The 25,990-nt window shown below is 39.6% G+C and overlaps 1 protein-coding gene across 1 annotated transcript; it reads left to right on the top strand.

Annotated features, from left to right (window-relative positions):
- The first annotated feature begins 301 nt into the window (after positions 1–301).
- On the top strand, positions 302–25,766 carry LOC126370766 (SKI family transcriptional corepressor 2). The gene is made up of 10 exons (XM_050015801.1): positions 302–394; positions 1,190–1,415; positions 3,036–3,177; positions 4,232–4,486; positions 5,741–5,910; positions 6,918–7,038; positions 7,697–7,859; positions 23,005–23,149; positions 25,535–25,537; positions 25,657–25,766. Exons 1-10 carry the CDS (start codon positions 302–304, stop codon positions 25,725–25,727), a joined length of 1,389 nt encoding a protein of 462 aa, XP_049871758.1. The 3' UTR covers positions 25,728–25,766.
- Positions 25,767–25,990: the final 224 nt, after the last annotated feature.

The raw sequence follows: 25,990 nt of genomic DNA, 5'->3' as shown, positions 1-25,990 counted from the left end.
TCCTTTACATACATACATACATAAACTCACGCCCGTAATCCCAAATGGGGTGGGCAGAGCCACAAGTAATCAAAGACAACTTGCAGCCACTGTTGATACGAAGTCCTAAGATGGATATGATGAACCTTATGGTGATAAGGGATCAGCCTATCGCCCATAACATTAGTCCATCATGTTAGAGGACGCAATCCCTCTGTCGGTTTTTACGACATGCCCGGGAAGACAAGCAGCTGAACGACACGTCTTTCCTTTACTTGGTTTAAATCATAATTGACTAATTATGGTGTATTTTCTTCACAGAATGGAAGCTACGAACCTGGCTATGTCACCACGGGAGACCCTCAAACCACGAACTGAACACAAAGCTCTACAACTCAACAGTAAACCGAATCAGGTAAAAATGAATCTTTATTATCATTATGTAGGTTCATGAACTGATCACATTTAATTTGAGAATATTTCATTCAGCTTTTATTCCTACACCGTGTCTTTCCTTAAATTCAAATTCAAATTCAAAAATATGTTTATTCAGTAGGTAACATAGTTGCACTTTGAATCGTCAATTTTTACATAACGAACGTCTCATCCGCCTAAAACTACTGCAGCTTCTCACAACCTTTATAGCCGGGGAAAAGGAGCTGCAAGAAAAACCTCGGTACAGGGCCCTAGACGTTCTTTAAAAAAATAAAAATACTTAAACATAAAAGTACGTATATTAACAAGTTTTTCAATGTATTTATCTATTTATGTTTCCTTAAACACGGTCGAGTTTCGATCTGTGTCTTGATTGACTTTAACAACATTATCTTCAATTGATTTACATAATATGACATAACAAAACACAAATTTTACTTATTTAATTAAATATCTGCAAAAAAATTTAGAAAAGGAAGGATTTTTTTATTAATGTACAAAAGTTAACACTTTTTCTTCTTTTATCGTTGGTAATTCACCTGCTGCCTGCAGCACGTTATGCCGTTGGTCCCGGCTATTCGCCGTAGAAACACCTCCACCAACCCGCAGTGGAGCAGCGTGGTGGAGTATGCTCCATACCCTCTCCGGTTGATTGAGGGGAGGCCTGTGCCCAACAGTGGGACGTATATAAGCTGTTTATGTTGATGTTTCGGGATGTTGACGGGATGGGGAGAAAATATTTTTATTAAGTATTTGTTTTTTTTCTTTCCGTCAGGTTGGCACTGTCCTCCTCTATGGTGTACCAATCGTCTCGCTCGTGATAGAGGGAGTAGAGAGACTCTGTCTCGCTCAGATCTCCAACACTCTTCTGAAGCAGTTCTCTTACAACGAGATTCATAATAGAAGAGTGGCTTTAGGCATTACCTGTGTGCAATGTACTCCCGTGCAGTTAGAGATACTGAGGAGAGCTGGCGCCATGCCTGTGTCTTCGAGGAGATGTGGTGAGTTAATGGTGCTAATTCCTGTAAATACCATCTAATTTTATTTTAAGTTATATCTGTCATTTTCTTATCCGCCGACAAGGAAAGGGGCGGGTAATCGACAAGCATAAAATTTATGGAACTCGCGTCAATTTTAAGCACAAATCTAAAATAACCGTCTAAAAATTTTACATTGGCCAATAACCCGACAGAATTAAGTTGACAGCACACTTCAAACGGTTTGCATACCAGCGAGATACGTTTTTGATTCGCCCGGGTTACTCATTAATTTACTCATTCTTCCTAAAATTAAGAGCTGTCAATCATCCGTCCCTTTCCTTTTCGGTGGATAAGAAAATGACAGGTATAACTTAAAGTAAAATTAGGAGGTGTCTGCAGGAATCGGGGCCAATGTTTTTATTCCGACAACTATTTACTCCAGGATAGCCCTGGTCAAGAATTACTTTTAAGGGCACGACTGACGTTTTACTGACGGGTTCGAATGCGAGTTACAATTCGCGCGACGCACCGCAAACTAAATCTTTGCTGAATATTGACTTAATTTTAAAGTACCTGCACTTCCCTCGGCTCGGTAGTAGATACTTAGATGTTTACAAGGGACTTATTTAATACAATTATCAATCCATGATCGCTTTGTTCGGAGCACGCGTGATTTAACATCCTAGTCTCACGGGTTCGAATCCTGGTTTGGGCTCTGAACCACTGAACTCAACTCAATGAGTTTCAATTTATGTTTGGATTATTTATAATGATATCACGTGGTTTCCAGTATTTCTGCCCGGTTAACAGCAACTAGCAACGAGGTCGCTTCCGTGATGCTGTGTTACTTTTTTACTTTAGTATGTGACTTAGTACAGGTTAAAGATAAATTTCTTGAAGGTGAAGGAAAGGAACATCTTGAGGAAACCCACATTCCCGAAAAATGCATTTCGGAGGGATGTGACCTAATCTTTATTAGACTGGTTTTCCTATCGCGAATTGGAAGGTCAGATAGGCAGTCACTTCTGTAAAAAACCTGTCAAATCTTCAGGTTAGGTATGTGGACTCTGTGAAGAACTGGATAAGGCTAGAGATATGATGATTTTTTCCATTATCTCATCATACATTGTTTTAAGTTTACGCGGTTATTATCATAATTAATTTAAAACACATAATAACGGGTTCTTACCGCGTTTAAATCAGGGATATGAGACTCCCGAAATTTCGACACTGTTGCAAGACACTCAGCACACTCACACAGTACAGTGTCGAAATATCGGGAGTCTCATATCCCTGATTTAAACGCGGTAAGAACCCGTTATTATGTGTTTTAATTATTACCTGACAGAGGGCAGCAGTAACTGTCAGTACTATTCAGAGGCGGAAGACAGGAGTCCTAGTATGGCTTTGCAATAGACTACTCTGGGCGCCATCCCACTTGCGTCAGACAGAGTACTGCGGGGCGAAAGGCAAGAGGGAAACTACTGCCCTATTTTTCCATAAAAAAGTAGCATGGAAAATGCTGCACCGACAAGAGGGTGGCTCTTAAATTGATGATGAGGAATTATTATCTCATCATGATATAATAAAGTAAGTCATAAAGTGTATTTGTATTGTAAGTGTATTTGATGTCATGAATAGGTATGATAACGCGCCGGGAAGCGGAGCGGCTGTGCAAGTCATTCCTGGGGGACAACGCGCCGCCGCGGCTACCTGATGACTTCGCGTTTGCCGTGCATCATGAGTGCGCCTGGGGCTGCCGTGGGGCTTTCCTGCCGGCCAGGTAAGACAGCATTTTACACAGTTACTACTATTAAACAGTCCTTTCTACTGTCCTTTTTTTGGTAAGGACTTTTCAGGCTTCAATCACCTGATTGTCTGAAAAAGTAAGATGATTCCGTGCTTCGGAGGGCACGTTAAAGCTGTTGGTCCCGGCTATTAGCCGTAAAAACACCTTCTCCAACCCGCAGTGGAGCAGCGTGGTGGAGAATGCGCCATATCCCCTTCCGGTTGATTGAGGGGAAAACTATGCCCAGCAGTGGAACGTATATAGTAAGAATTAGGCCTGTCAAAGTATGTCAACTAGTGTTGTGACGTTCATTAGCATAGTGATGTATCAGTCGATATTAGGTCGATCGATTTTTTTCTATCTAACACTACTTACTGATGTAAGTTACTGACGAAGTCCTTACAAGAGTCATGTCAGGGACTTTTCACGGCTCAATAATAACCCTGGGTTGATGTTTGTTCCACCCCATAACTTACACGATAGAAGAAGAAGATTACATATTACCGTGGTAATTTCAGGTCAAAATTTGTGGTCTTAATTTATACCCACTATAATTTTGGTTATAAGAAATCGTGGTTTTGTTGAAGAAAACTAGAATGAGATTTCTCCAAAATGCGTTTGCGTGGTTTTTGGTATGTGACGATAATAAGTAATTTTTAGATTTTCGTACCTCAAAAGGGAAAAAACAAAACCCTTATCAGTTCAATGAGGGAATTATCTCACTACGACAACATGGTGGCGCGACCATGTATACGTAGTTGTATAAACACTGCCTCACTTCACGTCTCTCAACAGGACATCTGTCAATTATTTACACTATGTACAGTCACGAGTACTAATATGTATACACTTTGCAACCATGTCACATTAACTTTTCTGACTACTTAATTAAACCATAAGCCTCATTAAATGTCAAATATGATAGTGCGACAGGGTTCTAAAGTGGGTACATGATATAGCTCATGACTGTACTATGATGTTCTAGTTAGATATATCCCTAAGTTGCCTCCCTCTTCTTCTGTCAAGACACCTTCTTCCTTTTCAACAGGTACAATTCATCCCGAGCGAAATGCATTAAGTGCGCGTACTGCGGTCTGTTCTTCTCCCCAAACAAGTTCATATTCCACTCGCACCGTGTCGGTCCTGGTGACAAATACGTACAACCTGATGCAGCCAACTTCAACTCCTGGAGGCGGCACATGAAGCTCAGTGGGACGCCTCCGGATGAGGTAGTCCACGCGTGGGAAGACGTCAAAGCTATGTTCAATGGAGGTACCAGGAAGAGGATGCTGTCTGCTGCTCGGTAAGGATTTTTTTTTATATGACTTATTGTTGCCCTGGATCGGGAGGAGTGGCAGAAAGAGAGAGAGAGACCTGCAGTGATTTTTTTCTGACTCAGATGGAACTTGAACCCGCAGCTCTTGTCAAGCCGGGACAAGCGTGTTAATCATTACAACACCGGGTCCTCCACCTGTCCATGCGAAATTCTTTCGATCTTTATACATACGATGATACATGGACACGATGGACAGGTGGAGAACCCGAGAGACAAGAGCTGCGGGTTCAAGTCCGTCCAAGACAGATTCATTTTCGATTTAAAAATATCATAATGTCCTCCAAACCGTATCTGGTGACGGCAACTACTGAATATCCCGGGTCGTTGTTGTGGTGGGTTCTGATGTAGCTGGCGATACCGAACTTCGACTTGAAGGTCCGGTCACATGGCACACGATAAAGCTGGCCTGACGACTTGAGTGTGTAGTTATAAAGGCTAATTCTATCACTACCTTATAAGACCCGACGTTCAACTTCTCTTTAATCTGTTCCTTGTAAGCTCTTCTTGGTCTTATCCTTCCTCTCTTTCCTTGTAGCTTCCCTTCTATGATGTTTTTAATAAATTCGTCGTGACTTAAAAGGGTATGGGATATTAATTTGTCAGTTTTAGTATATGAAACATTTTAGAAACAACCCCAACTGCCGTGTTTTTTTCCTATTCATTACGAAAGCGTTAGTACTTTCAAGAACATTATGGAGACTTTGAAAATAACATTGACGTAAGTTAGCAGATGCCTTTAGTCTCTAGCACTGTTGCCATCAAACGACCTCCGTGGTCTAGTGGTTGAGCGTTGGCCTCACGATCCGGAGATCCCGGGTTCGAATCCCTGTGGGGACGTACCACAAAAATTACTTTGTGATCCCTAGTTTGGTAAGGACATTACAGGCTGATCACCTGATTGTCCAAAAGTAAGATGATCCGTGCTTCGGATGGCACGTTAAGCCGTTGGTCCCGGTTACTACTTACTGATGTAAGTATGTAATCGTTACATGAGCCATGTCAGGGCCTTTGGCGGCTCAATAGTAACCCTGACACCAGGGTTGATGAGGTTGGTAATCCACTTCACAACCCACACGATAGAAGAAAACTGTTGCCACAAATTTCAGAACCTTAAGAACACCAGCAACATATTTCAGTAGACATGTGATGATAATAATGCTAAAAATACTTAATTACATAAAAAAATCGTTCCACAAAGTTCAGCCTAAAATTGTGCCACAGAAGAGTCCCATTCCGCAGGCCAGAGCCTGAAGTGGTGGAGGCTAAGCGGGCCGCTGCGAGCCCCCCGGGGGCCCACGCTCCGGTCCCCCGCCTGGCCGACTACGTGTGGGGGGCTCGACTGCCCCTGCCGTATGCTATACCCTGGTTGAAGCCTACGCTTTGGACGCCAGGTGAGTTTAGGTTGTAGGAGTGGTTACATGCAGTGATGGGCCCGGGAATATTTCCATATTCAAATATATTTTTTGCCACTGTTTTATGTACACGAGACGTCAAAATATAATTAAAATGAAAGTCTTACAATATAAACAAGGGTTTCGTTTTTGGCCATTTGGCTACGGAACTCTAAAAACGGTAACTAAGTATGTGATTAATTGAATATACTGTTTAAGTATCTATAATAATTGTAATTATGACTTATTGGCTGTCGTTTAGGGCTAATTTTCTGTAAACCGCATGGTTTATTTTTAACAAATAAATAATGAAAATCATACGAAATCCATGTACTTAGTACTCGTATATATACCTATCGAAAGAACAATGGCGAGCGCCCATACAAGTTTTTATTTAAGTCCAAATTACAGCGTCTATTCATCAAAAATATCTAAAATGAGTCTATATGTGTCTATACGTGATAATTAATTACCTATTTTCTCATTAGGTACTTGGGTCTACGAATAAATTAGACTTGGGCACATAATTTGTCAAAAATACAATGTAATGACAAGCATGTATAAAATAATAATTGTTGCTTGATATTTGGATCACATGTATAGAAATATGTTACTTACTACCTATATTGCTTCTCTTTATTTTGATCCGAATAATAATGGGTGGAAGATGTTTTTTTTTGTTTTGACGTGACTTATTGTAGATTTGCCGCAGATGGCATTAACTACTTGGCCGGACAAATGGGGAGAGCTGAAGGCTCTCACCCGGTACAACGTTTAAGACAACAGGCCTGAGGGTGCCCAGTTGGGCGCGAACCTCGGCTCAGGGCGTCGTCTGAGAGGACGGTGGAAGATGTAATTATGCCTGGGTGTATTAAAAAGGGTCATCATTTATACCATAGTCTATTGTCCATGAAATTGAAGGTTAAACGAAGGAAAATCTTTACAGCGCCATCTATGTTGTTCTTGAGGGACCTGGCCTGGAAAGTTCATGGTTGTGTGTTGTACAGGGGCGCTAACAGCGTTGAGTTCTGTGGGCGCGATGGAGGAGCCGCGCGCGTTCCGACCTGTGCGTCGCCTCGACTCGCCGCAACTTTCGCCTGTCATGACGTCATCGCGATCGCCTACCAGGTAACGGATAAAGATGCAAAAAAATATATATTTATTTTTTAATATTTTTTTCATATTTCTTTTTAAACTTATTTTTTTTTAAGTAAGTATTCTTTTTATTTTATTTTTGTATTCTTATTATTCTTCTTTTTAAACTAGTATGTATTTACTCGTTTGCACATTTAAGTTAGTGCATGGTTCATGCAACTTTGTTTGGTACTGTTTTTTATTTTTAATTTCGGTTCAATAGATAATTCAATCTATTATGATACCTATCCTGTTATTGGCTAATACACTATGTAATTTAGCTACTTATTACTTGTAAAATTGCTGTCGGATATCTTGAGTAAACATAAACTCACGACTATAACCCGTATTAATTAGTAACTCAGAATCATGACCTGAAGAATCATCCCCCTCAGCATTCGGTACCGTGGCATTAACATCCTGTATAATCAAAATATGATCTAAATGTTGGCCAGATGTAATGATCTTGATTACATTACTACATTGCACTGCTATTTTTTAATTTATTTCTATAAATTTTCTAAAATATTTATATTTTATTTTTATTGTTCACTATGCATGCTGTGACAACTTGTAATTGAGCTACTACAACTTACAAGTGCAGAGTGTAGCTTGTAAGTTGCCCGTAATACATAAAAAAAAAAATCTATAGATCACCAACAACTGCTTCACCGCGGCGATCGCCCCGCTCTCCGCTCCGCTCGCCGGCCCGCTCTCCGCTCCGCTCCTCGCCCGCTCGCTCCACTAAAAGCGATCGAGATAGCGACGAGAGCGTCGATATAGAGACTACAGAGGAAGACCAGCCTAAGGATATGGTAAGTTTTTGTTACACAACGTTTAAATTGTATTTATCAGATTAGTCAAGTAAATGTCATCCGAGAAAAATGGAATAGTAACGTTAAAAACATTTAATTAATTAAAAAAATAAATAAACCGACTTTATTTGCTTAATAAAAAGCTAAGTAACTTAAAACTTGTTATATGAGACATACCATTTAGCGCTCAAAGCTTTTAAGTACAAATCTTCATAATTTTAGCACATTTTGCTGGAACCTACGAATAAATAAGCTGGAACCTCCGGATCGTGAGCCCAACGCTCAATCTCTGGACCACAGAGGCCATTATAGGTGTGGGTAATAAGGAGTACATACGGCCCAACAAGAAGTAAACAGTTGAATTACCGTCGCAAGTAATCCAAACAAAACCACTTTAGCTCAAACCGCCGCTGAACACAAAGACGTTTTGAAACATAAAAAAAAAACTAATCGACGATTACTCGGACTGTGATTGGAAAAATTTCCTCTTCCAACTTTCCAAATTGGATTCAAGTCAGCTCGGTTTCTTCCCAATACTAGATAATACGATAGACGGACCCCCAGGTATTGCATCTTTGAGAAATGCTTAGGAAAGGCTTAAGTACGTAATAGCATTTATTGACTGCTGTGATTATGCTATTGACGGGAGTATTACGTGTTCAGAGCTTTGGGAAAATACCTCAGACGATAAGGAACTTGTGGTTGTTAAGAAGGTATTTATGATTGCAATGAAATACTTCCGATTTCTATTGGTTAATGTAACACAGAGTGATGTTCATTTCTGTTTATTGACAATGAAATGTTTTATACAAACCGAAAATTTCCTAAGGAAGAAACATAACTGCATGCCAATGGTTTGAAGTAAATCAACACGACTTCTCTTTCAATTAGATTCCTATAACACCATTCCAAAGACCCCAAAACTGTATAAAGATCAGACTTTAAAAAAAACGCCCATGACCTAAACCTCAAACCGAACTTGAGTAATTAATGCATTGATTAATTTAATTCAGTTCCAAACATTTGCCATTTAAGTTCGCGCCACGTCGCTCCAAATCCCTCGGGAAACTGACGCCATTTTCTCATGGCAATTTGTCACAAAATGGCGGCCGGTCGCTTTGGCACGTCGTAAAGTCTGTAATTACTGTCGGAACGAATTTAAATGGACTTCATTTCGGTTTTAAATAAGAGAAAATGTTTAATTTAGTACCGATCGGTTTCAGAGGACCAATTAATTGGGGATTTTCTGTTTTGTGTCGTTTTGTCGCTTCACTGTGATCGTGTTTGCAGCAGTTTGTTTCTAACTGACCATTGAATAAGCGAAGTGTTTTTACGAAAAGTTGATTGCATAGACATTCGAAGAGTTTATTTATTCCATACAATTAAACGGACGTTCACTTAGCTCAAGGAATGATACCGACAATAGGAAGTTACGTCGAAAAGTTTGTCTTATAGAATGCATTACATAGACGAAACTAAACAGCTTTACCATCACACTAAACACTTAATTACTTCTTCTGTAAAACACTAATAAATTATTCACCTCGTAATCTAAATGTAGGAGTATTTATTTACCAATTGAAAAGGCGTTGACGGACAAAAGAGGCGTCGGCGTCTAATGATTGACGCTCGTATAATTAACACGGGCTGAGGACCCTCCGGGTAATCCCCTCAAATAGGGTTGCCATCGCAACCCGTAATCGTTTAATTATAACATCACTGGAATTAACGGTGAAATACTTGTGCTTATTTATAGCGTGAGTACTGTTTGGAGGAAAATAAACCGCCAAGAAAGAAGTCCCGCGCCCGCGACCACGGCGCTGCGCTTGTGTCGCAGAATCTGCATAGAAATTAATTATGAATTTGCCAATTACTTCCATTAAGCTCTGCGGGGCTTCGATTTTTGTTTTAATCCGCTTTCTAAAAAGGCGAGGATTCTCAATTCTGTTCTAGTGACTACGCAGACAGGAGCTTTGTGTACATTCGGATGTGATTTTTGTTAACAAAACCTCGTTATACAGAAGCTAGTTTAAATTCAGGTAAAAAATATGGTCTCAATTTTTACGCGGATTGAAAGAAATCGGCGTTTTTATTTTTAAGGCGACATTATGTTGAATGTGATATATATTTACACAAGTTAATCCTAAAGGTCCGTGTCCACTACACCGTATCATACCAGAACCGTATCCGTCCCGACATAGGCGTAAAAATATTCTTTGTATGATTTTTTTTTCAAATACCGTTCTGTCACCTACCAGCACCGTAGCGTGCCATTCACAGACCGGCCAGAATTCCTGGTACATACGGGGATAGAACGTAGTTCCATCATTGCAGCTATTGTAGTGGGCATAATAGTGTGACGGATTGACAATGTCACATCGCATAAATAAACACCGCAACCAGAGAGCTCTGGAATGTCATCGTAATAATATTTTCTCTTTTCTGACGCATAGCATTGTCCCTGTTTTTCATTACTAGAAGGTTCCACTTCCACCCGAGATTATTCGAGAAATGAATCGACTATTCTGGTACGAGATCATAGGGTATACAAAGACCGGGAAGAGCAAGGAAAGCTAGTTCAGTTTCTCAAGCGATCGGAGTAAGAAGAAGAAGTGAAAAAGTGAAAGTATAGAAAAAGTGGAAGAGAAGGACAGTGTTTTAAACAGTGTAGGTAGAATGCAGTGTCAAGTGCAGTGTTAAGCGCAGTGTTAGTGCAGAGCTAGTGTTGTGTTCCGTGCTGTGTGTGTGTGTGTAGCGAAATAAAGTGAAGTGACGGTGACGGAGTTATACCGCGAGTCCGCGAAGCCCTGTGCGAAAGCTGTACCGTGTGTATAGTGAATCAATTCGTTTCTCCTTGGACTCAGTGAGTTTCTTTCCAATCCTGAAACCCACTTCCGTAACAGTAGCGTCCGGCATACGCCGGTCCGTACCTGACTCGGTCCTAGTATCGGTCGGTAGTAGTTCAGTGTAGTGGACACAGCCCTTAGGCGATTCTCACACTGCCCCGCATGATGCAGCGTAGCGCGTGGATGCGTGTTCTTCCGTTGCTTGTAAGTATCTCCGTTTGTATAGAAAACACGCACAGTCTAACACATAGAAAATTCATCTACGCGCGTTCATGCGGATCACGCGCATACAAGCGGAGAAACGTGCACTCCCGCGCGTAGGTGCGGGGCGAGACGCAAGGTATGGCACACCGAATCCCGCAGTGCCGCGCGTGATTTTGGAACGGCTTTGAATGAAATGAGAGCCACCGTGCGTTCATCTACAAAAAGCCCCTACGCGCGTGAGTGCGTAAAAGATCTGCACTCCCGCAGGTACGCGCGTAGGTGCGTCAACACGCAACATGCAGCATGATGCGGGGCAGTGTGAGAATCACCTTAAGCTTTATCAATTGGCAGAAAACAATCACGGCTAAATGGAAACCAATATCTAGTGTTCTCCATTTAGTTAATTGATAGTCCAGACGGTCGAGAGCTAGATTTAAGTATAATCTCTAAATCGGATACATGCGCAATCAGCTTTGTTCCAATCGGCTTAGCCGCGGGCTATCGAATTATTAAATTGAATTGTTTTAGGTACTTACAAGGGTTGATTGTTAGTTGAACTGACTGTTGAGTATGGACTGATTCAAGTGTTTATTCTATAAAATAAACACTTGACTATCCACTATCCACTCCATGTCCATTCAACTATCTATATACGATGTATTTTTAGTGTCAGTGCATTTCTGAATTGGACAGTTTCCTACGTTAAAGATAAATTAGGAAATTCTGATTACTTAATTAAAAAAAAGATTTAAAACTGACGAAAACATTTAGTTTTTTAAAAACGTAATAATTTCCTATGACGTCACAGTGTGCTTTTTCATACAAATTCCATAGTAATTTCGTGTTTTGACGTTTAGTATTCCGTGCTTCGGGAGGCAAGTTGAGCCATTGGGAGATTTTCTCCGTAGCATTTTGCTACGGGTCGTAGCATTATTTTAAAAGTAACAAATCAATACTACTTATTCCTTATTGTTTCAATTCATAATCGTTGTTATATTCAAAAGATACAAGATACATGCTTTTATGCTGGACTGGAAGCGAATGTTACCCCGATAGCAACCCCGCCGGCGTGGTCGACGATTTCCTTCATTTTCCCCATGTACTCCCAATACAGGTTAACACATACCTCCGAAAATGCATTCCTCGGGAATGTGGGTTTCATGACTTCACCGCTGAGCACGTGATAATCGTTTATGATTTGAACAATAATTCTAAAACAAATTCGACAATCATTGGTTTAGGCCTGTGCTGGATTCGAACTTGCGATCTCAAAGTGAGAGGCAAGCTCTACCAACTGCGCTACCACGGCTGTTTTCCTACGTACTTAAACCATTTAGTTTAAAATGTAATTCGACTTCACTTCAATAAATGATTGGTGAAACATTGGTAACCCTACACGATCAAACATGGGAGCGTCTTCAAACAAGCTCGCTCCTATGGCGGCCTAGCACTCGGTCAATCTACTAAATTAAAACAACATAATAATATCCCGTGTCCTTTAAGTACTTACTTGTTGAATTTTAATATCATGTCCTGTTACTTATCTGTTGGGAAAGTAATTACATTATTACTTAACATAACATAGCATGTCGCCTGTATCTTCAAAGGGGTAGACAGAAGTGTATATCTACTATCATACTAGCGACCCGCCCCGGCTTCGCTCGGGTGCAATGCTGAGGAAAAAATTAAATTATTTACATCACATTAAAAACCTCAAAAGTAACAGTATTTCTCCACTATTTAGGTAATGGGTGTCATTATACTAAACCTTCCTCTTGAATCACTCTATTAAAAAAACCGCATCAAAATCCGTTGCGTTAAAGATTTAAGCGTACATAGGGATATAGGGACAGAAAAAGCGACTTTGTTTTATACTGTGTAGTGATACACCCATTCCTCGCTAGCTATATTTAAGTCTCATGTAATAAGGGGTGAGTTTAGTCATTCACCATGGCACAAATCCTGGAAACCACGTGATTTCTACGACCCATGAATTCAGTTACATAAAGTCGTGTTCAGTGGTTTAAATCTCGAGCCGGGATTCGAAACTGTGACTCTCGATGTAAATCACGCGTCCTCTGAACAGGGCTATCACGAATGAGAGGCTTTTATTTTCTTCTTGGACTTGGTACCAAAAGTGGATGAAAGTTGTCTTCGGGCCTCGCGGCACGTCAACCTAGTCGCGCGAGTTAAGGAATCCACTTCCGCATCATCAGCATTCCATAACAATGCTGATGTCAACTTTACATGTAAGAACTAGATTAAGAAATTGTATGTTGTTGCAATAACCTAGTTTAAGATTTTAGATGTAAGCAATTTATTATTGCATTAGGTCAGTATATAAACATAAGCAACTAGCTCTAAGATGTTCTTTACACTACGTTCTCTTGAATAAACGTATCGTGTCTCCCGGAGTCTGTGTCTCAATTATCCACACCTTAATTCGCGCGGTGCAATTTATATCGAGAGGCGTACAACGCTACGTAAATGGTATTCGCTGCGTTTATTCATCGAAGCCCTCGATATAACACGCGTCGCGCGCGGCTGTCGGTGCAGACCCTGCTGGGGAGGTTAAAAGGCCACATTGAAGCTAATCACCTAAAAATCAACGTTGCTATTTTGACATTTGTTGATATTGCGCACTCACTTTTATATGCGCCAATTTCAAATTGCAATATTGCTTTTTAGATCTCTTCTATCGTGTGAGTTGTGTGGTGGATGACCAACCTCATCAGCCCTGGTGTCAGGGTTATTATTGAGCCGCCAAAGGCCCCTGAAATGGCTCATATAACGATTACGTACTTACATTAGTAAGTAGTAACCGGGACCAGCGGCTTGCGCAGTGCCTTTCGAAGCATGGGTCATCTTCTGGACAATCAGGTGATAACCAAACTAGGGATCACAAAGTGATTTGTCCCCACCGGGATTCGAACTCGGGACCTCCGGATCGTGAGCAGAACGCTCAACCACTAGACCACGGAGGCTTTTTAGATGAATTAGGTACTTTGATATGGCGTTTTTTCCTCTCCGATTCCTTAAGGCACTTCTGCCCAAATAAGAGCTATCTAGCGAACCAATAAGGATGTGCACACACAAGCTATCAACGAGACAAACTGCTATAAGCCGGAGACACATTAACGTAAAAACGTAGGACACGCCGTAAATACTTTTACACTGTTAGGTACCGTCGGTACCCGATAACCGGGGTAGTGTTGGGCTTGGTTAACATTATTTTAATCTGAATAACAGTGTATTTATGTTACCTACTGAATAAAGATATTTTTGATTTGAAAAAAAAAAGGTACCTTTATATTATTTCTAATAATGGCGATATTAATTAAATCAAATAAAATAATACTTTATTGCACACAAACATAACATACAAACATTTAGCAACAGTACAAAACTTTTTTTTTTTGTAATTATTTCTTTTTATTTTGGTGCAGCAATAAAGTGTATTTGTATTGTATTGTCTCTGAAGCAATTTCTTCCAGGCAACCACTAGCAGGAATCAGCCATAAAAATTCGAAGTTAATATTTTTATTGTTCAAGAAATAAACTAGCGGGCCCTTCGCTTGACTTCAATTTATTTTTATCAAATGTAGGTATTTCCAGATATGACTTTCTAACCCTCGAACTTACTTTTACCTGTTTATTATATTAGTGTAGATTTCATTAATGTGCAATGATGTCATAATTTATTCTAAACTTGATAAGTATTTATTTTTTCTTTGACAGGCAGTTGCTTCTGTAAAAAACTGGCGCTGTCAAATTATCAGGTTAGGCAAGCGCGGCTGTGAGAAACGGGATAACACCAGGGAAATTACGATTTATTTGTTTCTGAAAATTTTCAAAAACTACCAAAATCCTAAGTAACGCTAATAGATATTCAAACTCAACTTCATAATATATCATATCAAGTAAACCCTCGTAATACGTACCTACATCAAAATACTAGTCAGTAGCAGCTACCCTTTCCCATCACTAAAACCTCACTCGGTAAGCCAGACACGTCTCTAATAGATACTTTGTCGGGATTGCAACCAGCGATTCAATTGTATCGCTGATGTTCATATAAATCACTGCTCCTGCGAGCCCTGCTATGTCTCGAGCACGTAGCAAGCTTACATTCAATTCATGGGGGTCCCATACTACTTTTTTCAGGTAAATGCTTTTGTTTCAAATGGGGTACGGTGTAAATGTTTTGTTTGTAAACCCTAGGGTATGTTTCGTTAGGTGGGGTTCTATTCTAGTGGGTTCTTACATTACGAATGATATGGCTTATGTTATCAATACGATTTAAATGTGCTCAATACAATGGTGGTGATTTCAGTATACACCATCGAATTTTATTTTAAGTTATACCTGTTATTATCTTATCCGCCGAAAAGGAAAGGCACGGGCAATCGACAGACATAAAATTTATAGAATAGACGTCAATTTTAGGCAGAAATTTAAAAAATATATTGGCAATAATCCGACAGAATTAAGTTGACAGCACACGTAACGGTTGCACATCAGCTAGATGCCTATTTTATTCGCCCGGGTTATTCTATTATTTTAAAATTAACAGTTAATTATAATGGTTTGTTTTCATGGTACTTACTTGCTTGTGTAAATAAGGAAAAAGTATTCTTAGCAATCAATAACTTAAGTCCACGAGGGCGAAGAAACATTGCCAAATGCGAAAACATTATAGCTGCCATTGAATAAGGATTAATTACGTTATGGAACGGCGGCTCTCCGCTCCCCGCCAGCGGCTGAGCTAGGTTTACCTCACCCCTCGGTCTTACTTTAGTCTTCAATCGTATGGGCGTCAGATGTCACACACACAGATGCGCGTGTACGATAACGTCAATGTGTAGTCTGTGTAAAACGAGGTTTTTTTGTATGAAGTGTCCGGGTGGCTCTGTGTTGACTTGTGGCGTGAGTAATTTCCGATTCTGAGTCCAACTGTCTACATTGACGTCACTATCTTGTGTCATCATAATTAATATGAACCTGTCGCATTGTCGTCTGTCTGTATGCCCAGCATGTAATCCACTAACCAACTAACTAACTAATGTAACTACGATCCAATGCTCGCTCCCTAAGGACCGCCTGCGCACTCCCCAGAGGCCGCGCCGCGACACAACGCAATTTATATGCTGCATGTTTCATTCAGTTATGATTGCTTTGATTGGTTGTTTAGAAGCGTCATTTTTAGCGTCAGATTTTATTCAAAGTTGGAATTGATTGAATATTTAAAAATAATACTAATGAGGTAGTCCTTCCTTATAACGTGTGGGTTGTGAGGTGGATTACCAACCTCATCAACCCTGGTGTCAGGGTTACTATTGAGCCGTCAAAGGCACCTGACATGACTCATATAACAATTACGTACTAACATCAGTAAGTAGTAACAGGGACCAACAGCTTAACGTGCCTTCCGAAGCATGGATCATCTTACTTTCAGACAATCAGGTGATCAGTCTGCAATGTTCTAACCAAACCAGGACCTCACAAAGTGACTTTTGTGACATGTCCCCACCGGGATTCGAACCTGGGTCCTTCGGATCGTGAGCCCAACGCTAAACCACTGGACCCACGGAGGACGTCTAGTGCTGGTAAGAGTAAGGAAAAGAGGCAAATATTGAGAGTTATAGAGGACAGAAGAGGCAAGATGATTGTCCAAACCAACTTAACATTTCCCTTCTCCATCTTAGTCACTATAACGTCTCTTACACCATCGTCTCTCTCTTATCACACTGTTTCTCCCTGTTTCAAACCATCACAAACTTATAATCCAATTTCAAATAATAGAGGGTTGAACTCATTTTTGGAGTTCGTCACAAAAATATGCCTTTTTGTCTAGGTTTATCGTCCCATGTGCCAGATGTCACAAATTGTTAGACCTTTGTTTGAAATTTTAAATATCACACAATAGGACGTTTGGCGTGTCCTAAAATAAGGTCATAGAATGTGGGATGAATGGTTATACAATCTTTTTGGGTGAGGACGATTTTTGGGTTAAAATATACGGACAGAAAAAGGTAATATTGAAATGGTTTTTATATACATGGGAATTTAATCATTTATGATCCAAACATGAATTCTAAAACAAATTCATAATTTGAGAGAGAAGTATAATAAATATTAAATTATAATAAATATGAATATTAAGTTGGTTTAGTAAGTACATTGTTTTTCTACCAAAAGTTAAATAGAACTAACATTTAAAGTACGTTTTCTGAATATTACAGCGATAAAATCAATCAAATTACGTTTTTTAAACAAAACAACACTTCTTTTATTAAGGCAAACATCCATTATTTGTACGACAACTCGTTTATAATTCATACACACGCTCTGTTGAAGAATAATCAAATTATTTCCAACAGACATTAGTGAATTAGATATTATCGGACAAAATTAAATGTTCCGAGTTTCATTGTTCCGTTTGAATGATGGCGCGGTACATATTTTCCTTCGATTATCCTTAACAGAAATTATATGCATCTTTTATTTTGTTTTTGAGTATAAATGATGACCCTTTTTATTACATCCAGGCACATTGAGAGAATTTCCAATCGGGATTCCCCAAAAACACGATAGATGGCGTTGTTTAGTTTTCTTCGGTTTATTCTTTTAATTTCATGGATTGTCTGTTACCCATGAAATTATGCATCTTTTATCTTTGTTTTTTGGTGTAAATGATGACCCTTTTTATTACACCCAGGCACAATTACATCTTCCACCCTTTATTATTCTGATCAAAATAAAGAGAAGCAGTATAAATCCATACATCACAAAGTGATCCAAATATAAAACAATAATTATTTTTTTGCCCGAAAAAGTAAGATGATTCCGTGCTTCGGAGGGCACGTTAAGCCGTTGGTCCCAGCTATTAGCCGTAAAACACCTCCACCCACCCGCAGTGGAGCAGCGTGGTGGAGTATGCTCCATACCCCCTCCGGTTGATTGAGGGGAGGCCTGTGCCCAGCAGTGGGACGTATATAGGCAGTTTATGTTTTATGTTATTATTTTTATAAATGTTTCAGCCGTTTTTTTTTCAAGAACGTCTAGGGCCCTGTGCCGAGGTTTTTCTTGCAGCTTCTTTTCCCCGGCTATACATGTTGTGAGAAGCTGCAGTAGTTTTAGACGGATGAGACGTTCGTTATGTAAAATTGACGATTCAAAGTGTAACTATGTTACCTATTGAATAAAGATGTTTTTGAATTTGAATTTGGAATAATTATGTAGGTACCCGAGTAATGAGAAAATAAGTAATTATCACGTTAAATCTGAACAACGCCATCTATACTGTTTTTGGTGAACGTAGCCTGGAAAGTCCGTCATTGTGTAAATAAAAATATGTTTATGAATTCCCTTAAAATGGTACTTTGATTACCTTATGCATTAAAGTGTGAAGGTACTTATTATGACGTCACACACACAGATGCGCGTGTACAATAACGTCAAAGTATATTGGCCCCGATTCCTGCAGACACCGCCTAATTTTATTTTAAGTTATATCCGTCATTTTCATATCCGTCGAAAAGGAAAGGGACGGATGATTCACAGCTCTTAATTTTAGGAAGAATGAGTAAATGAATGAATAACCCGGGCGAATCAAAAAGGTACGTCGCTGGTATGCAATCCGTTTGACGTGCTGTCTACTTAACTGTGTCGGGTTATTGACGGATGTAAAATTTTTAGACGGTTGGTTTAGATTTGTGCTTAAAATTGACGTGTGTTCCATAAATTTTATGCTTGTCGATTACCCGTCCCTTTCCTTTTCGGCGGATAAGAAAATTACAGATATAACTTAAAGTAAAATTAGATGGTATTTACGGGAATTAGCACCACTGTCTGTGTAAAACGAGGTGTTTTGTATGAAGTGTCCGGGTACCCTGAGTTCAGACATGGAAGTATAGTTATAAGTATAACATGTGCAATTCCTGTTAAGTATACGTAGATTTTTATCACGATGGCCCAATGGCGTTGCCGAAATGTCGCCTCGTGACATTTCGCATGGTTTTTTATTTACCTCATTTGGGAGATGGCATTTAGGGTATTTTATTGGTACCAGGGTGTGGAACATTAATTTTGCTATTCAGTTTTACTTTTGCGCGTAAATATACACCCCTCAATCTTTTGTGCGTTCTTTATTATGTTGCCAGCACTGCACATTTAGAATGGAATATTATTTTTGGGGGTCAATAGGAGAATTATTTAAATCTCCATTTAAATAGAAAAATAAGTTTGCTCTTACGAAAGTACATAATTATTATTAATTAATTATATTATTGTACTGTAAAGACTAACCCCAAAGGCTTTATCAAAAATGTAGTTACAAACGGTCAATAAAATCCACAGAATCTACCTCAAATAATATCGTAAATAATTATTATAAGTACTTATTATTACGAAAGAGCAAAATTTCTGACAACAAAGTTCCTCAATCGCATATTATGATGCAGGCAACTACCTAAATGCGTTTTATATTTATTTTTATTTATTTTTTCACTAATGTAAAAGCTGCCACCATCCTGACACTAAGATGGCCGGAGGTAGGACGAAGTAGTCATTCATCATCTCCCTAGCATATCCCGTTTCTCACAGAGTCCGTTTACCTAACCTGAAGAGTTGCCAGCTCTGATTTTTTACAGAAGCAGACTGCCTGTCTGACCTTCCAACCCGCGAAGGAAAAATCAGCCCAGTAGGTACAGGTTAGGTCACATACCTCCGAAAATGCATTTCTCGGGAACGTGGGTTTCTCACTATGATTTCCTTCACCGCTGAGCACGTGATAATCATTTATGATCCAAACATGAATTCGACAGGCATTGGTTTGTGCTGGTGCTGGATTCGAACCTGCGACCTCAAAGTAAGAGACAAGCGTTCTACCAACTGGGCTACCACGGCTTCCTGGCCGGGCTTTTAGGACGAAGTTGTCAATAACACGTTTATTTTCCATACCTTTTAGTTACAAACAAAATTGGTATAGCCATTATACTTGAATATTATCTACACTAGAGTTCGCGTGGTTACGAGTATGTCAATCGAGCAGTTATTATTTAATGAAACACAGCCAAGTTCGGCGCGGCATTACGTAAATAATTGTACGGAACCTCGATGAATAGTTTATGAGCGCGGCTGGCCCGTGGTTTGAACGATATTTAGAACTGACATTTTTATTTTAAATTATTGGGTAATTATTTTGTATTTTGTTTGATAATCATTTTACGCATTACCTAAAATAGATAACAAAAGTTTGAATATAATTGTGTTCTATTTCTCTACTGGAAAGGACAACGCCCTAAAATGTCATCATCCCCCTAGCATTATCCCGTTTCTCACAGAGTCCGCTTACCTAACCTGAAGATTTGACAGGTCCGATTTTTTACAGAAGCGACCGCCTGTCTGACCTACCCACCCGCGAAGGGAAAACCAGTCCAATAGGTACAGGTTACGTCTCAGGAATGTGGGTTTCCTCACGATGTTTTCCTCTCACCGCTGAGCACGTGATAATCATTTATGATCCAAACATGAAATCGAAAACAAATTCGACAATCATTGGTTTAGGCCTTTGCTGGATTCGAACCTTCGACCTCAAAGTGAGGGGCAAGCGTTACCAACTGGGCTACCACGACTCACAACGCCCTAAAATGTAGTGTTAAAAAAGTTTTTGCAAATTAATTTAAAATAATTTGCGAACATATCCAACCTCAATACAGGACTATCCCGGATTGATGGTTGAATTAAAATAAGTCCCCTGCAAACATCATCTGTTTTCAACATGTCCTGTATATTGATCTGCGTTTTTCGATTCGAATATTATGTAGGTAATTAATTTTAGAGCTGTATGCCAAGGTTTTTCTTGTAGCTACTTTTCCTTAGCTATACAGGTTGAGAAGCTGCAGCAGTATTAGGCGGATGAGACGTTCGACAAAAGATACTTATATATGTATATAAATATTAATAGTTCTAAGCGTAACTATGTTATCCACTGATTAAAGATATGTTTGAGTCTTTAAAATATTATTAAGTTATCACGCCACCTCTAAACTTCATAGGTACGTGAATGAAGCTCAATTGCTTTTAAATCAAACAACAATAATTACTGCGAGCTTTGTTGCATCATTATCAGAACGGAATACAGTCAATGGTTCTCAAAGTTAACGTGTGGGTATCTAATAGATAGATAATAATACTTTACTGAGCACAATGCACAAGATACAGAAAGGCACAACAGCATTCTACGCAACAGCATTTCGTGTTTTGACGTTTGGTAAAAAGTAACTGATTTGATTCGTTGGAAACTACCCTATTAAGCATCTGGCTTTGGTTTGGTGAACAGTGGCTGCAAGTTGTCCTGTTTTTCAGAGAATTCCACAGACGGACAGCATGCAATGCGAAATACTTGGACTTTTTGTTCTGTGTTAGAGGCTTAACGCATTTTTGTTCCCAATCCAGCTCGGAAGTTTGAACGTCACAACTGAAATCACCGTCACTGCATTCGGGTAGTTATTAGTTAAGTGATAGTGGGTGCTATTTAAGTAATTGTCGTAACGTGTTCGATCAGATACGTGAACTCGTGCCGGTAATCGAAGTAAACATGGTGGGTTATCACGGTACCACTCGATATTACAATGTTATCCACGATTTTGGTTTAAATTACAATCGGTTTATCTATAGGTAGAATACAATGCTACCCGGAACTGTGCTTTAAAAGGCAATTGTTGGCTTAAATGGGCGCGAAGAGTATTTTGATTTTACAGGATAACATCAATGATACACTGGCCCCGATTCCGGCAGACACCGCCTAATTTTATTTTAAGTTATATCCGTCATTTTCATATCCGTCGAAAAGGAAAGGGACGGATGATTCACAGCTCTTAATTTTAGGAAGAATGAGTAAATGAATGAATAACCCGGGCGAATCAAAAAGGTACGTCACTGGTATGCAATCCGTTTGACGTGCTGTCTACTTAACTGTGTCGGGTTATTGACTGATGTAAAATTTTTAGACGGTTGGTTTAGATTTGTGCTTAAAATTGACGTGTGTTCTATAGATTTTATGCTTGTCGATTACCCGTCCCTTTCCTTTTCGGCGGATAAGAAAATGACAGATATAACTTAAAATAAAATTAGATGGTGTTTACAGAAATTAGCACCATTGCTTGACTTTCGTACGAATAAAAAAACTACAGGACGCGTTAAACTGCGTTAGTATTCCTTATTCTATGGCTGCGTGTATTTCCAGATATGTCGAAACTGACAGAGGGATTATAACATAAGCTCGTATGTATATACCCAATTGATCTTGTCAGAGGTAGGTATATCCATTGCAAAATGAACTTACCTAGAAGATACCCAAGCTTCAACGTGTTGTCTGAAATTCTGTTAGATCAACGTGATAGATGGAGATCTGTATCACCATCATAATAGTTGAGGCAGATGTGTTAGTGAATTAATAACTAATTGTCACTTGACTATGGTCCTGTGTGTCAATAGCTTGCTTCAAACGGTCACCCGGTTCAAGCCTGCAAAGTCTATACTAAACAAAGGACAGTCTCACCAAGTGATTTCCACAATGTCCCCATCGGGAATCGAACCCGGTCCTACAGATCGTGAGCCTAACGCTCTAACCACTAGATCACGGAGGCTAGACCTGGACACTTCATACAAAAAACTTCGTTTTAGCCAGACACTACTTACTCATTGACGTACACGCGCATCTGTGTGGGTGACGTCTGACGCCATACGATTAAAGACTAAAGTAAGCCCGAGGGGGGTGGGGTAAACCTAGCTTAGCGACTGGTGGGGAGAGGAGAGTTGCCGTTCTATACGAAGTATTATTCCTTATTCTATGCCCTGGTACCGGACTTACACCAATAAGTAATCAGAAGACAACATAACATAACAAATACTTTATTGCACAAACAAGAAAAAACAAAATACAAAACAAAAGAGAAATAGAATGAGTACAATAGGCGGCCTTATTGCTAAGTAGCAATGTCTTCCAGGCAACCTTTAAGTATAGGACAACTTGACTAGATAAAGTACTTGTCTTATTGATTATTTTTTAACCATACCATTTCCCCCACCAGCAATGCGCGTGGCCGTGCCGAGCGACGGCGACTCCCAGGCCTGAAGACTCCTGGAGCGGCCTGGTACCCAAGGTAGAGCGGGATGAAGGCCTGGAGCCCTGGAGGCTGCCCGACTTGCGGCCGCCGGTGCATTATTTGCATGATCGTATGTAACAAATAATGTTGTCACATCTTCGGCGTTAATCCTATTTTGATCCCATACAATAGGCTACTTGATACCCTAGTCAAATGAGGTACTTTTTTCGAAACATTAATACGAAAGTTTTCTATGGAGTTTGTATGGAAATGGAAGAAGAGGGAAGTTTTAGCCACATTGAAAAAACACACACGCCACATTGTAAAATGCATATTTTTGGCACATACATAGACACACCAGATACCGCATATTGACGGAAATTTTTGAAGGGAAAATAGATGGGAAACGGGGAAGGGGTAGAAGGAGGATAGATTGGCTGGATAATATTAAGAAATGGACTGAAGATAGGGACGCAGCCGCGCTCTCCAGACTGGCTCAGAATAGGGAAGACTTTGCGGTGGTGGTCACCGACGCCCGCATGGCAGTTTAAGAAGAAGTATGGAAATGCTGTCCTTTGACGTCATCAATAAAAGCGGTCAAACGTCGTACTCATTGTTAATTAATTCATAAACAAAATTCGAAAATAAATCGACAAGTAAATGAGATTGATTTTTGATCATCTTATACTGGCAAATATTTCTAGATTAGCATTTTATATTTTAATTTCGACCCAGTCAAATACCCTATTTTGTTTTGCCTACTATTTTTTTATTTTATCCACTTTATCGAAACGTGTTTGTGTAAGTTTGAAAAATCAGAAGTTCTAACTGTTAACGGCGTAACCGCGATAAAATTCTGTCTATGGTCCTGGGCATTTTCTTGTGTTGCTCTCTGATAAATAAAGACAGATCTAAAGGTGACAAAAAACTTAAAAATGAAATAATAAACTGTAATAAACTAATTGCGATATTTTGTCACGTTATTCTATGACGTCACAGGTTGCTTTTTCATAGAAAATCCATAGTAAGTAATTTCGCGTTTTGATGTTTAGTAACTGATTTGACCTCCTCACAATCCACACAATAGAAGATCTTATTATCGTATCGTTAATAGAAGATATAAAAAGACGATGATATAGAAACGAATATAAACGTCTGCCACTTGGCTGAGTCCACTGCTATGATTCCTCGATATTTAGACGGTCGACTACTTGGCCGGAACTGTAGGAGTCAGCCATAACTTCATTTCGCATTCCCATTGCCTTATATCTTGTCTACCTAAACTCAATACAATGATTTACTTTTACTTCACCTATTCCACTTTACGTCTACCATTAGAAGCCATAGGTAATTACACTGTTCTTACCTAAACACTACTAACTAACAGAGAGAAATAGTTCGAAACACCTCATTGAGATGAATTTAATTGTATGAACATATTTACACCAATATCGTAACAAGCACACTAATTGCCTGATGGAAAGGTCGCCGCAATTACGCGCGGATTAGACTCTGGTGCTTGGAAACGGTCGGTCGATAACGGCAGTCGCTTTACAAGCTACATATCAAAGTGTAAGGTATTTGGGTATTCTGTAATTTGTATGTTGTAAAGAGAATCAGTGTTATAAAGTTGTCTTATTTTGTTGCAGAGAATAATCAAATGCCAAACTTACCAAACATAGTATTTGGCATTGCGTAAACTTATTTATAAAACTGAAAGAAAATCGCGCCACACTCAAGAAAGATCTACTCTCTATCCAAATTTCTATTATAAGTAACAAGCAGACTCATAATAATAATAATCATCATCATGATCAGCCCATTAACGTCCCCACTGCTGGGGCACGGGCCTTCCCTATGGATGGATAGGGAGATCGGACCTTAAACCATCACGCGGGCCCAGTGCGGATTGATGGTTATTAACGACTGCTAATGCAGCCGGGACCAACGGCTTAACGTGCCTTCCGAAACACGGAGGAGCTCGAGATGAAAACTTTTTTTGTGGTCACCCATCCTATGACCGACCTTTGGGAAAGTTGCTTAACTTCAACAATCGCAGACCGAGCGCGTTTACCGCTGCGCCACCGAGGTCATACTAATAATAAAACAATGTATTGCACACTTTACAAGTCTCTTCTTTATTATGAGTCATGATTATGACTGTAATAAAATATTATGTCACTAAAATATATAAAATATCTATGTGAAAATCCATGAGAGAGCAGTTCTGAGGGTGATATTATACAGTTCTGTCTACCCCTTCGGGGAAACAGACGTGATGCTTTGTTGTGAAAATAGATAGATAAAATACTTTATTGAGCACAATGGACACAAAATACAGAATACTTTTTATTTCTTGGTTATTTCTTAGTATCAATAACACATACCACATAACATAACAATAACTGACGATTATATCCCAATTGGGGTAGTCAGAGGACTCACAGGTACATAACTTGAAGATGAACTAAGTATCCACGCCTTACCGAGGTTTCTGTTAAGACTTAGGTGATAGGTGGTGAGCCGTATCGCCATCTATAATGGTAGTGTGAACTTTTACTGTATGTTTTTCACTCATAGACTTATAATTATTAAAAAATATTATAATTATTAAAATAAAACCTTTTTGCTTTTCAGAACGCGACGGCTGCGCCGCCTGTGTAGCTCCACTACCCCTGCTTCCACCGCCGGCACCAGCGCCACATTAGCCACTATCATTATAATAAAGCAATCATAATTCTAGTCATAAATTATCATCATCACCAGCCCATTAATGTCCCCACTGCTGGGGCACGGGCCTTCCCTATGGATGGACAGGGAGATCGGGCCTTAAACCACCACGCGGGCCCAGTGCGGATTGGTGGTTATTAACGACTGCTAATGCAGCCGGGACCAACGGCTTAACGTGCCTTCCGAAGCACGGAGGAGCTCGAGATAAAAACTTTTTTTCTGTGGTCACCCATCCTATGAC

The sequence above is a fragment of the Pectinophora gossypiella genome, chromosome 11 (genome assembly GCF_024362695.1).
Source record: "Pectinophora gossypiella chromosome 11, ilPecGoss1.1, whole genome shotgun sequence".
Taxonomy (NCBI): domain Eukaryota; kingdom Metazoa; phylum Arthropoda; class Insecta; order Lepidoptera; family Gelechiidae; genus Pectinophora; species Pectinophora gossypiella.
The sequence above is the reverse complement of the archived record's forward strand: the minus strand, read 5'-3'. Positions and strand labels throughout refer to the sequence as shown.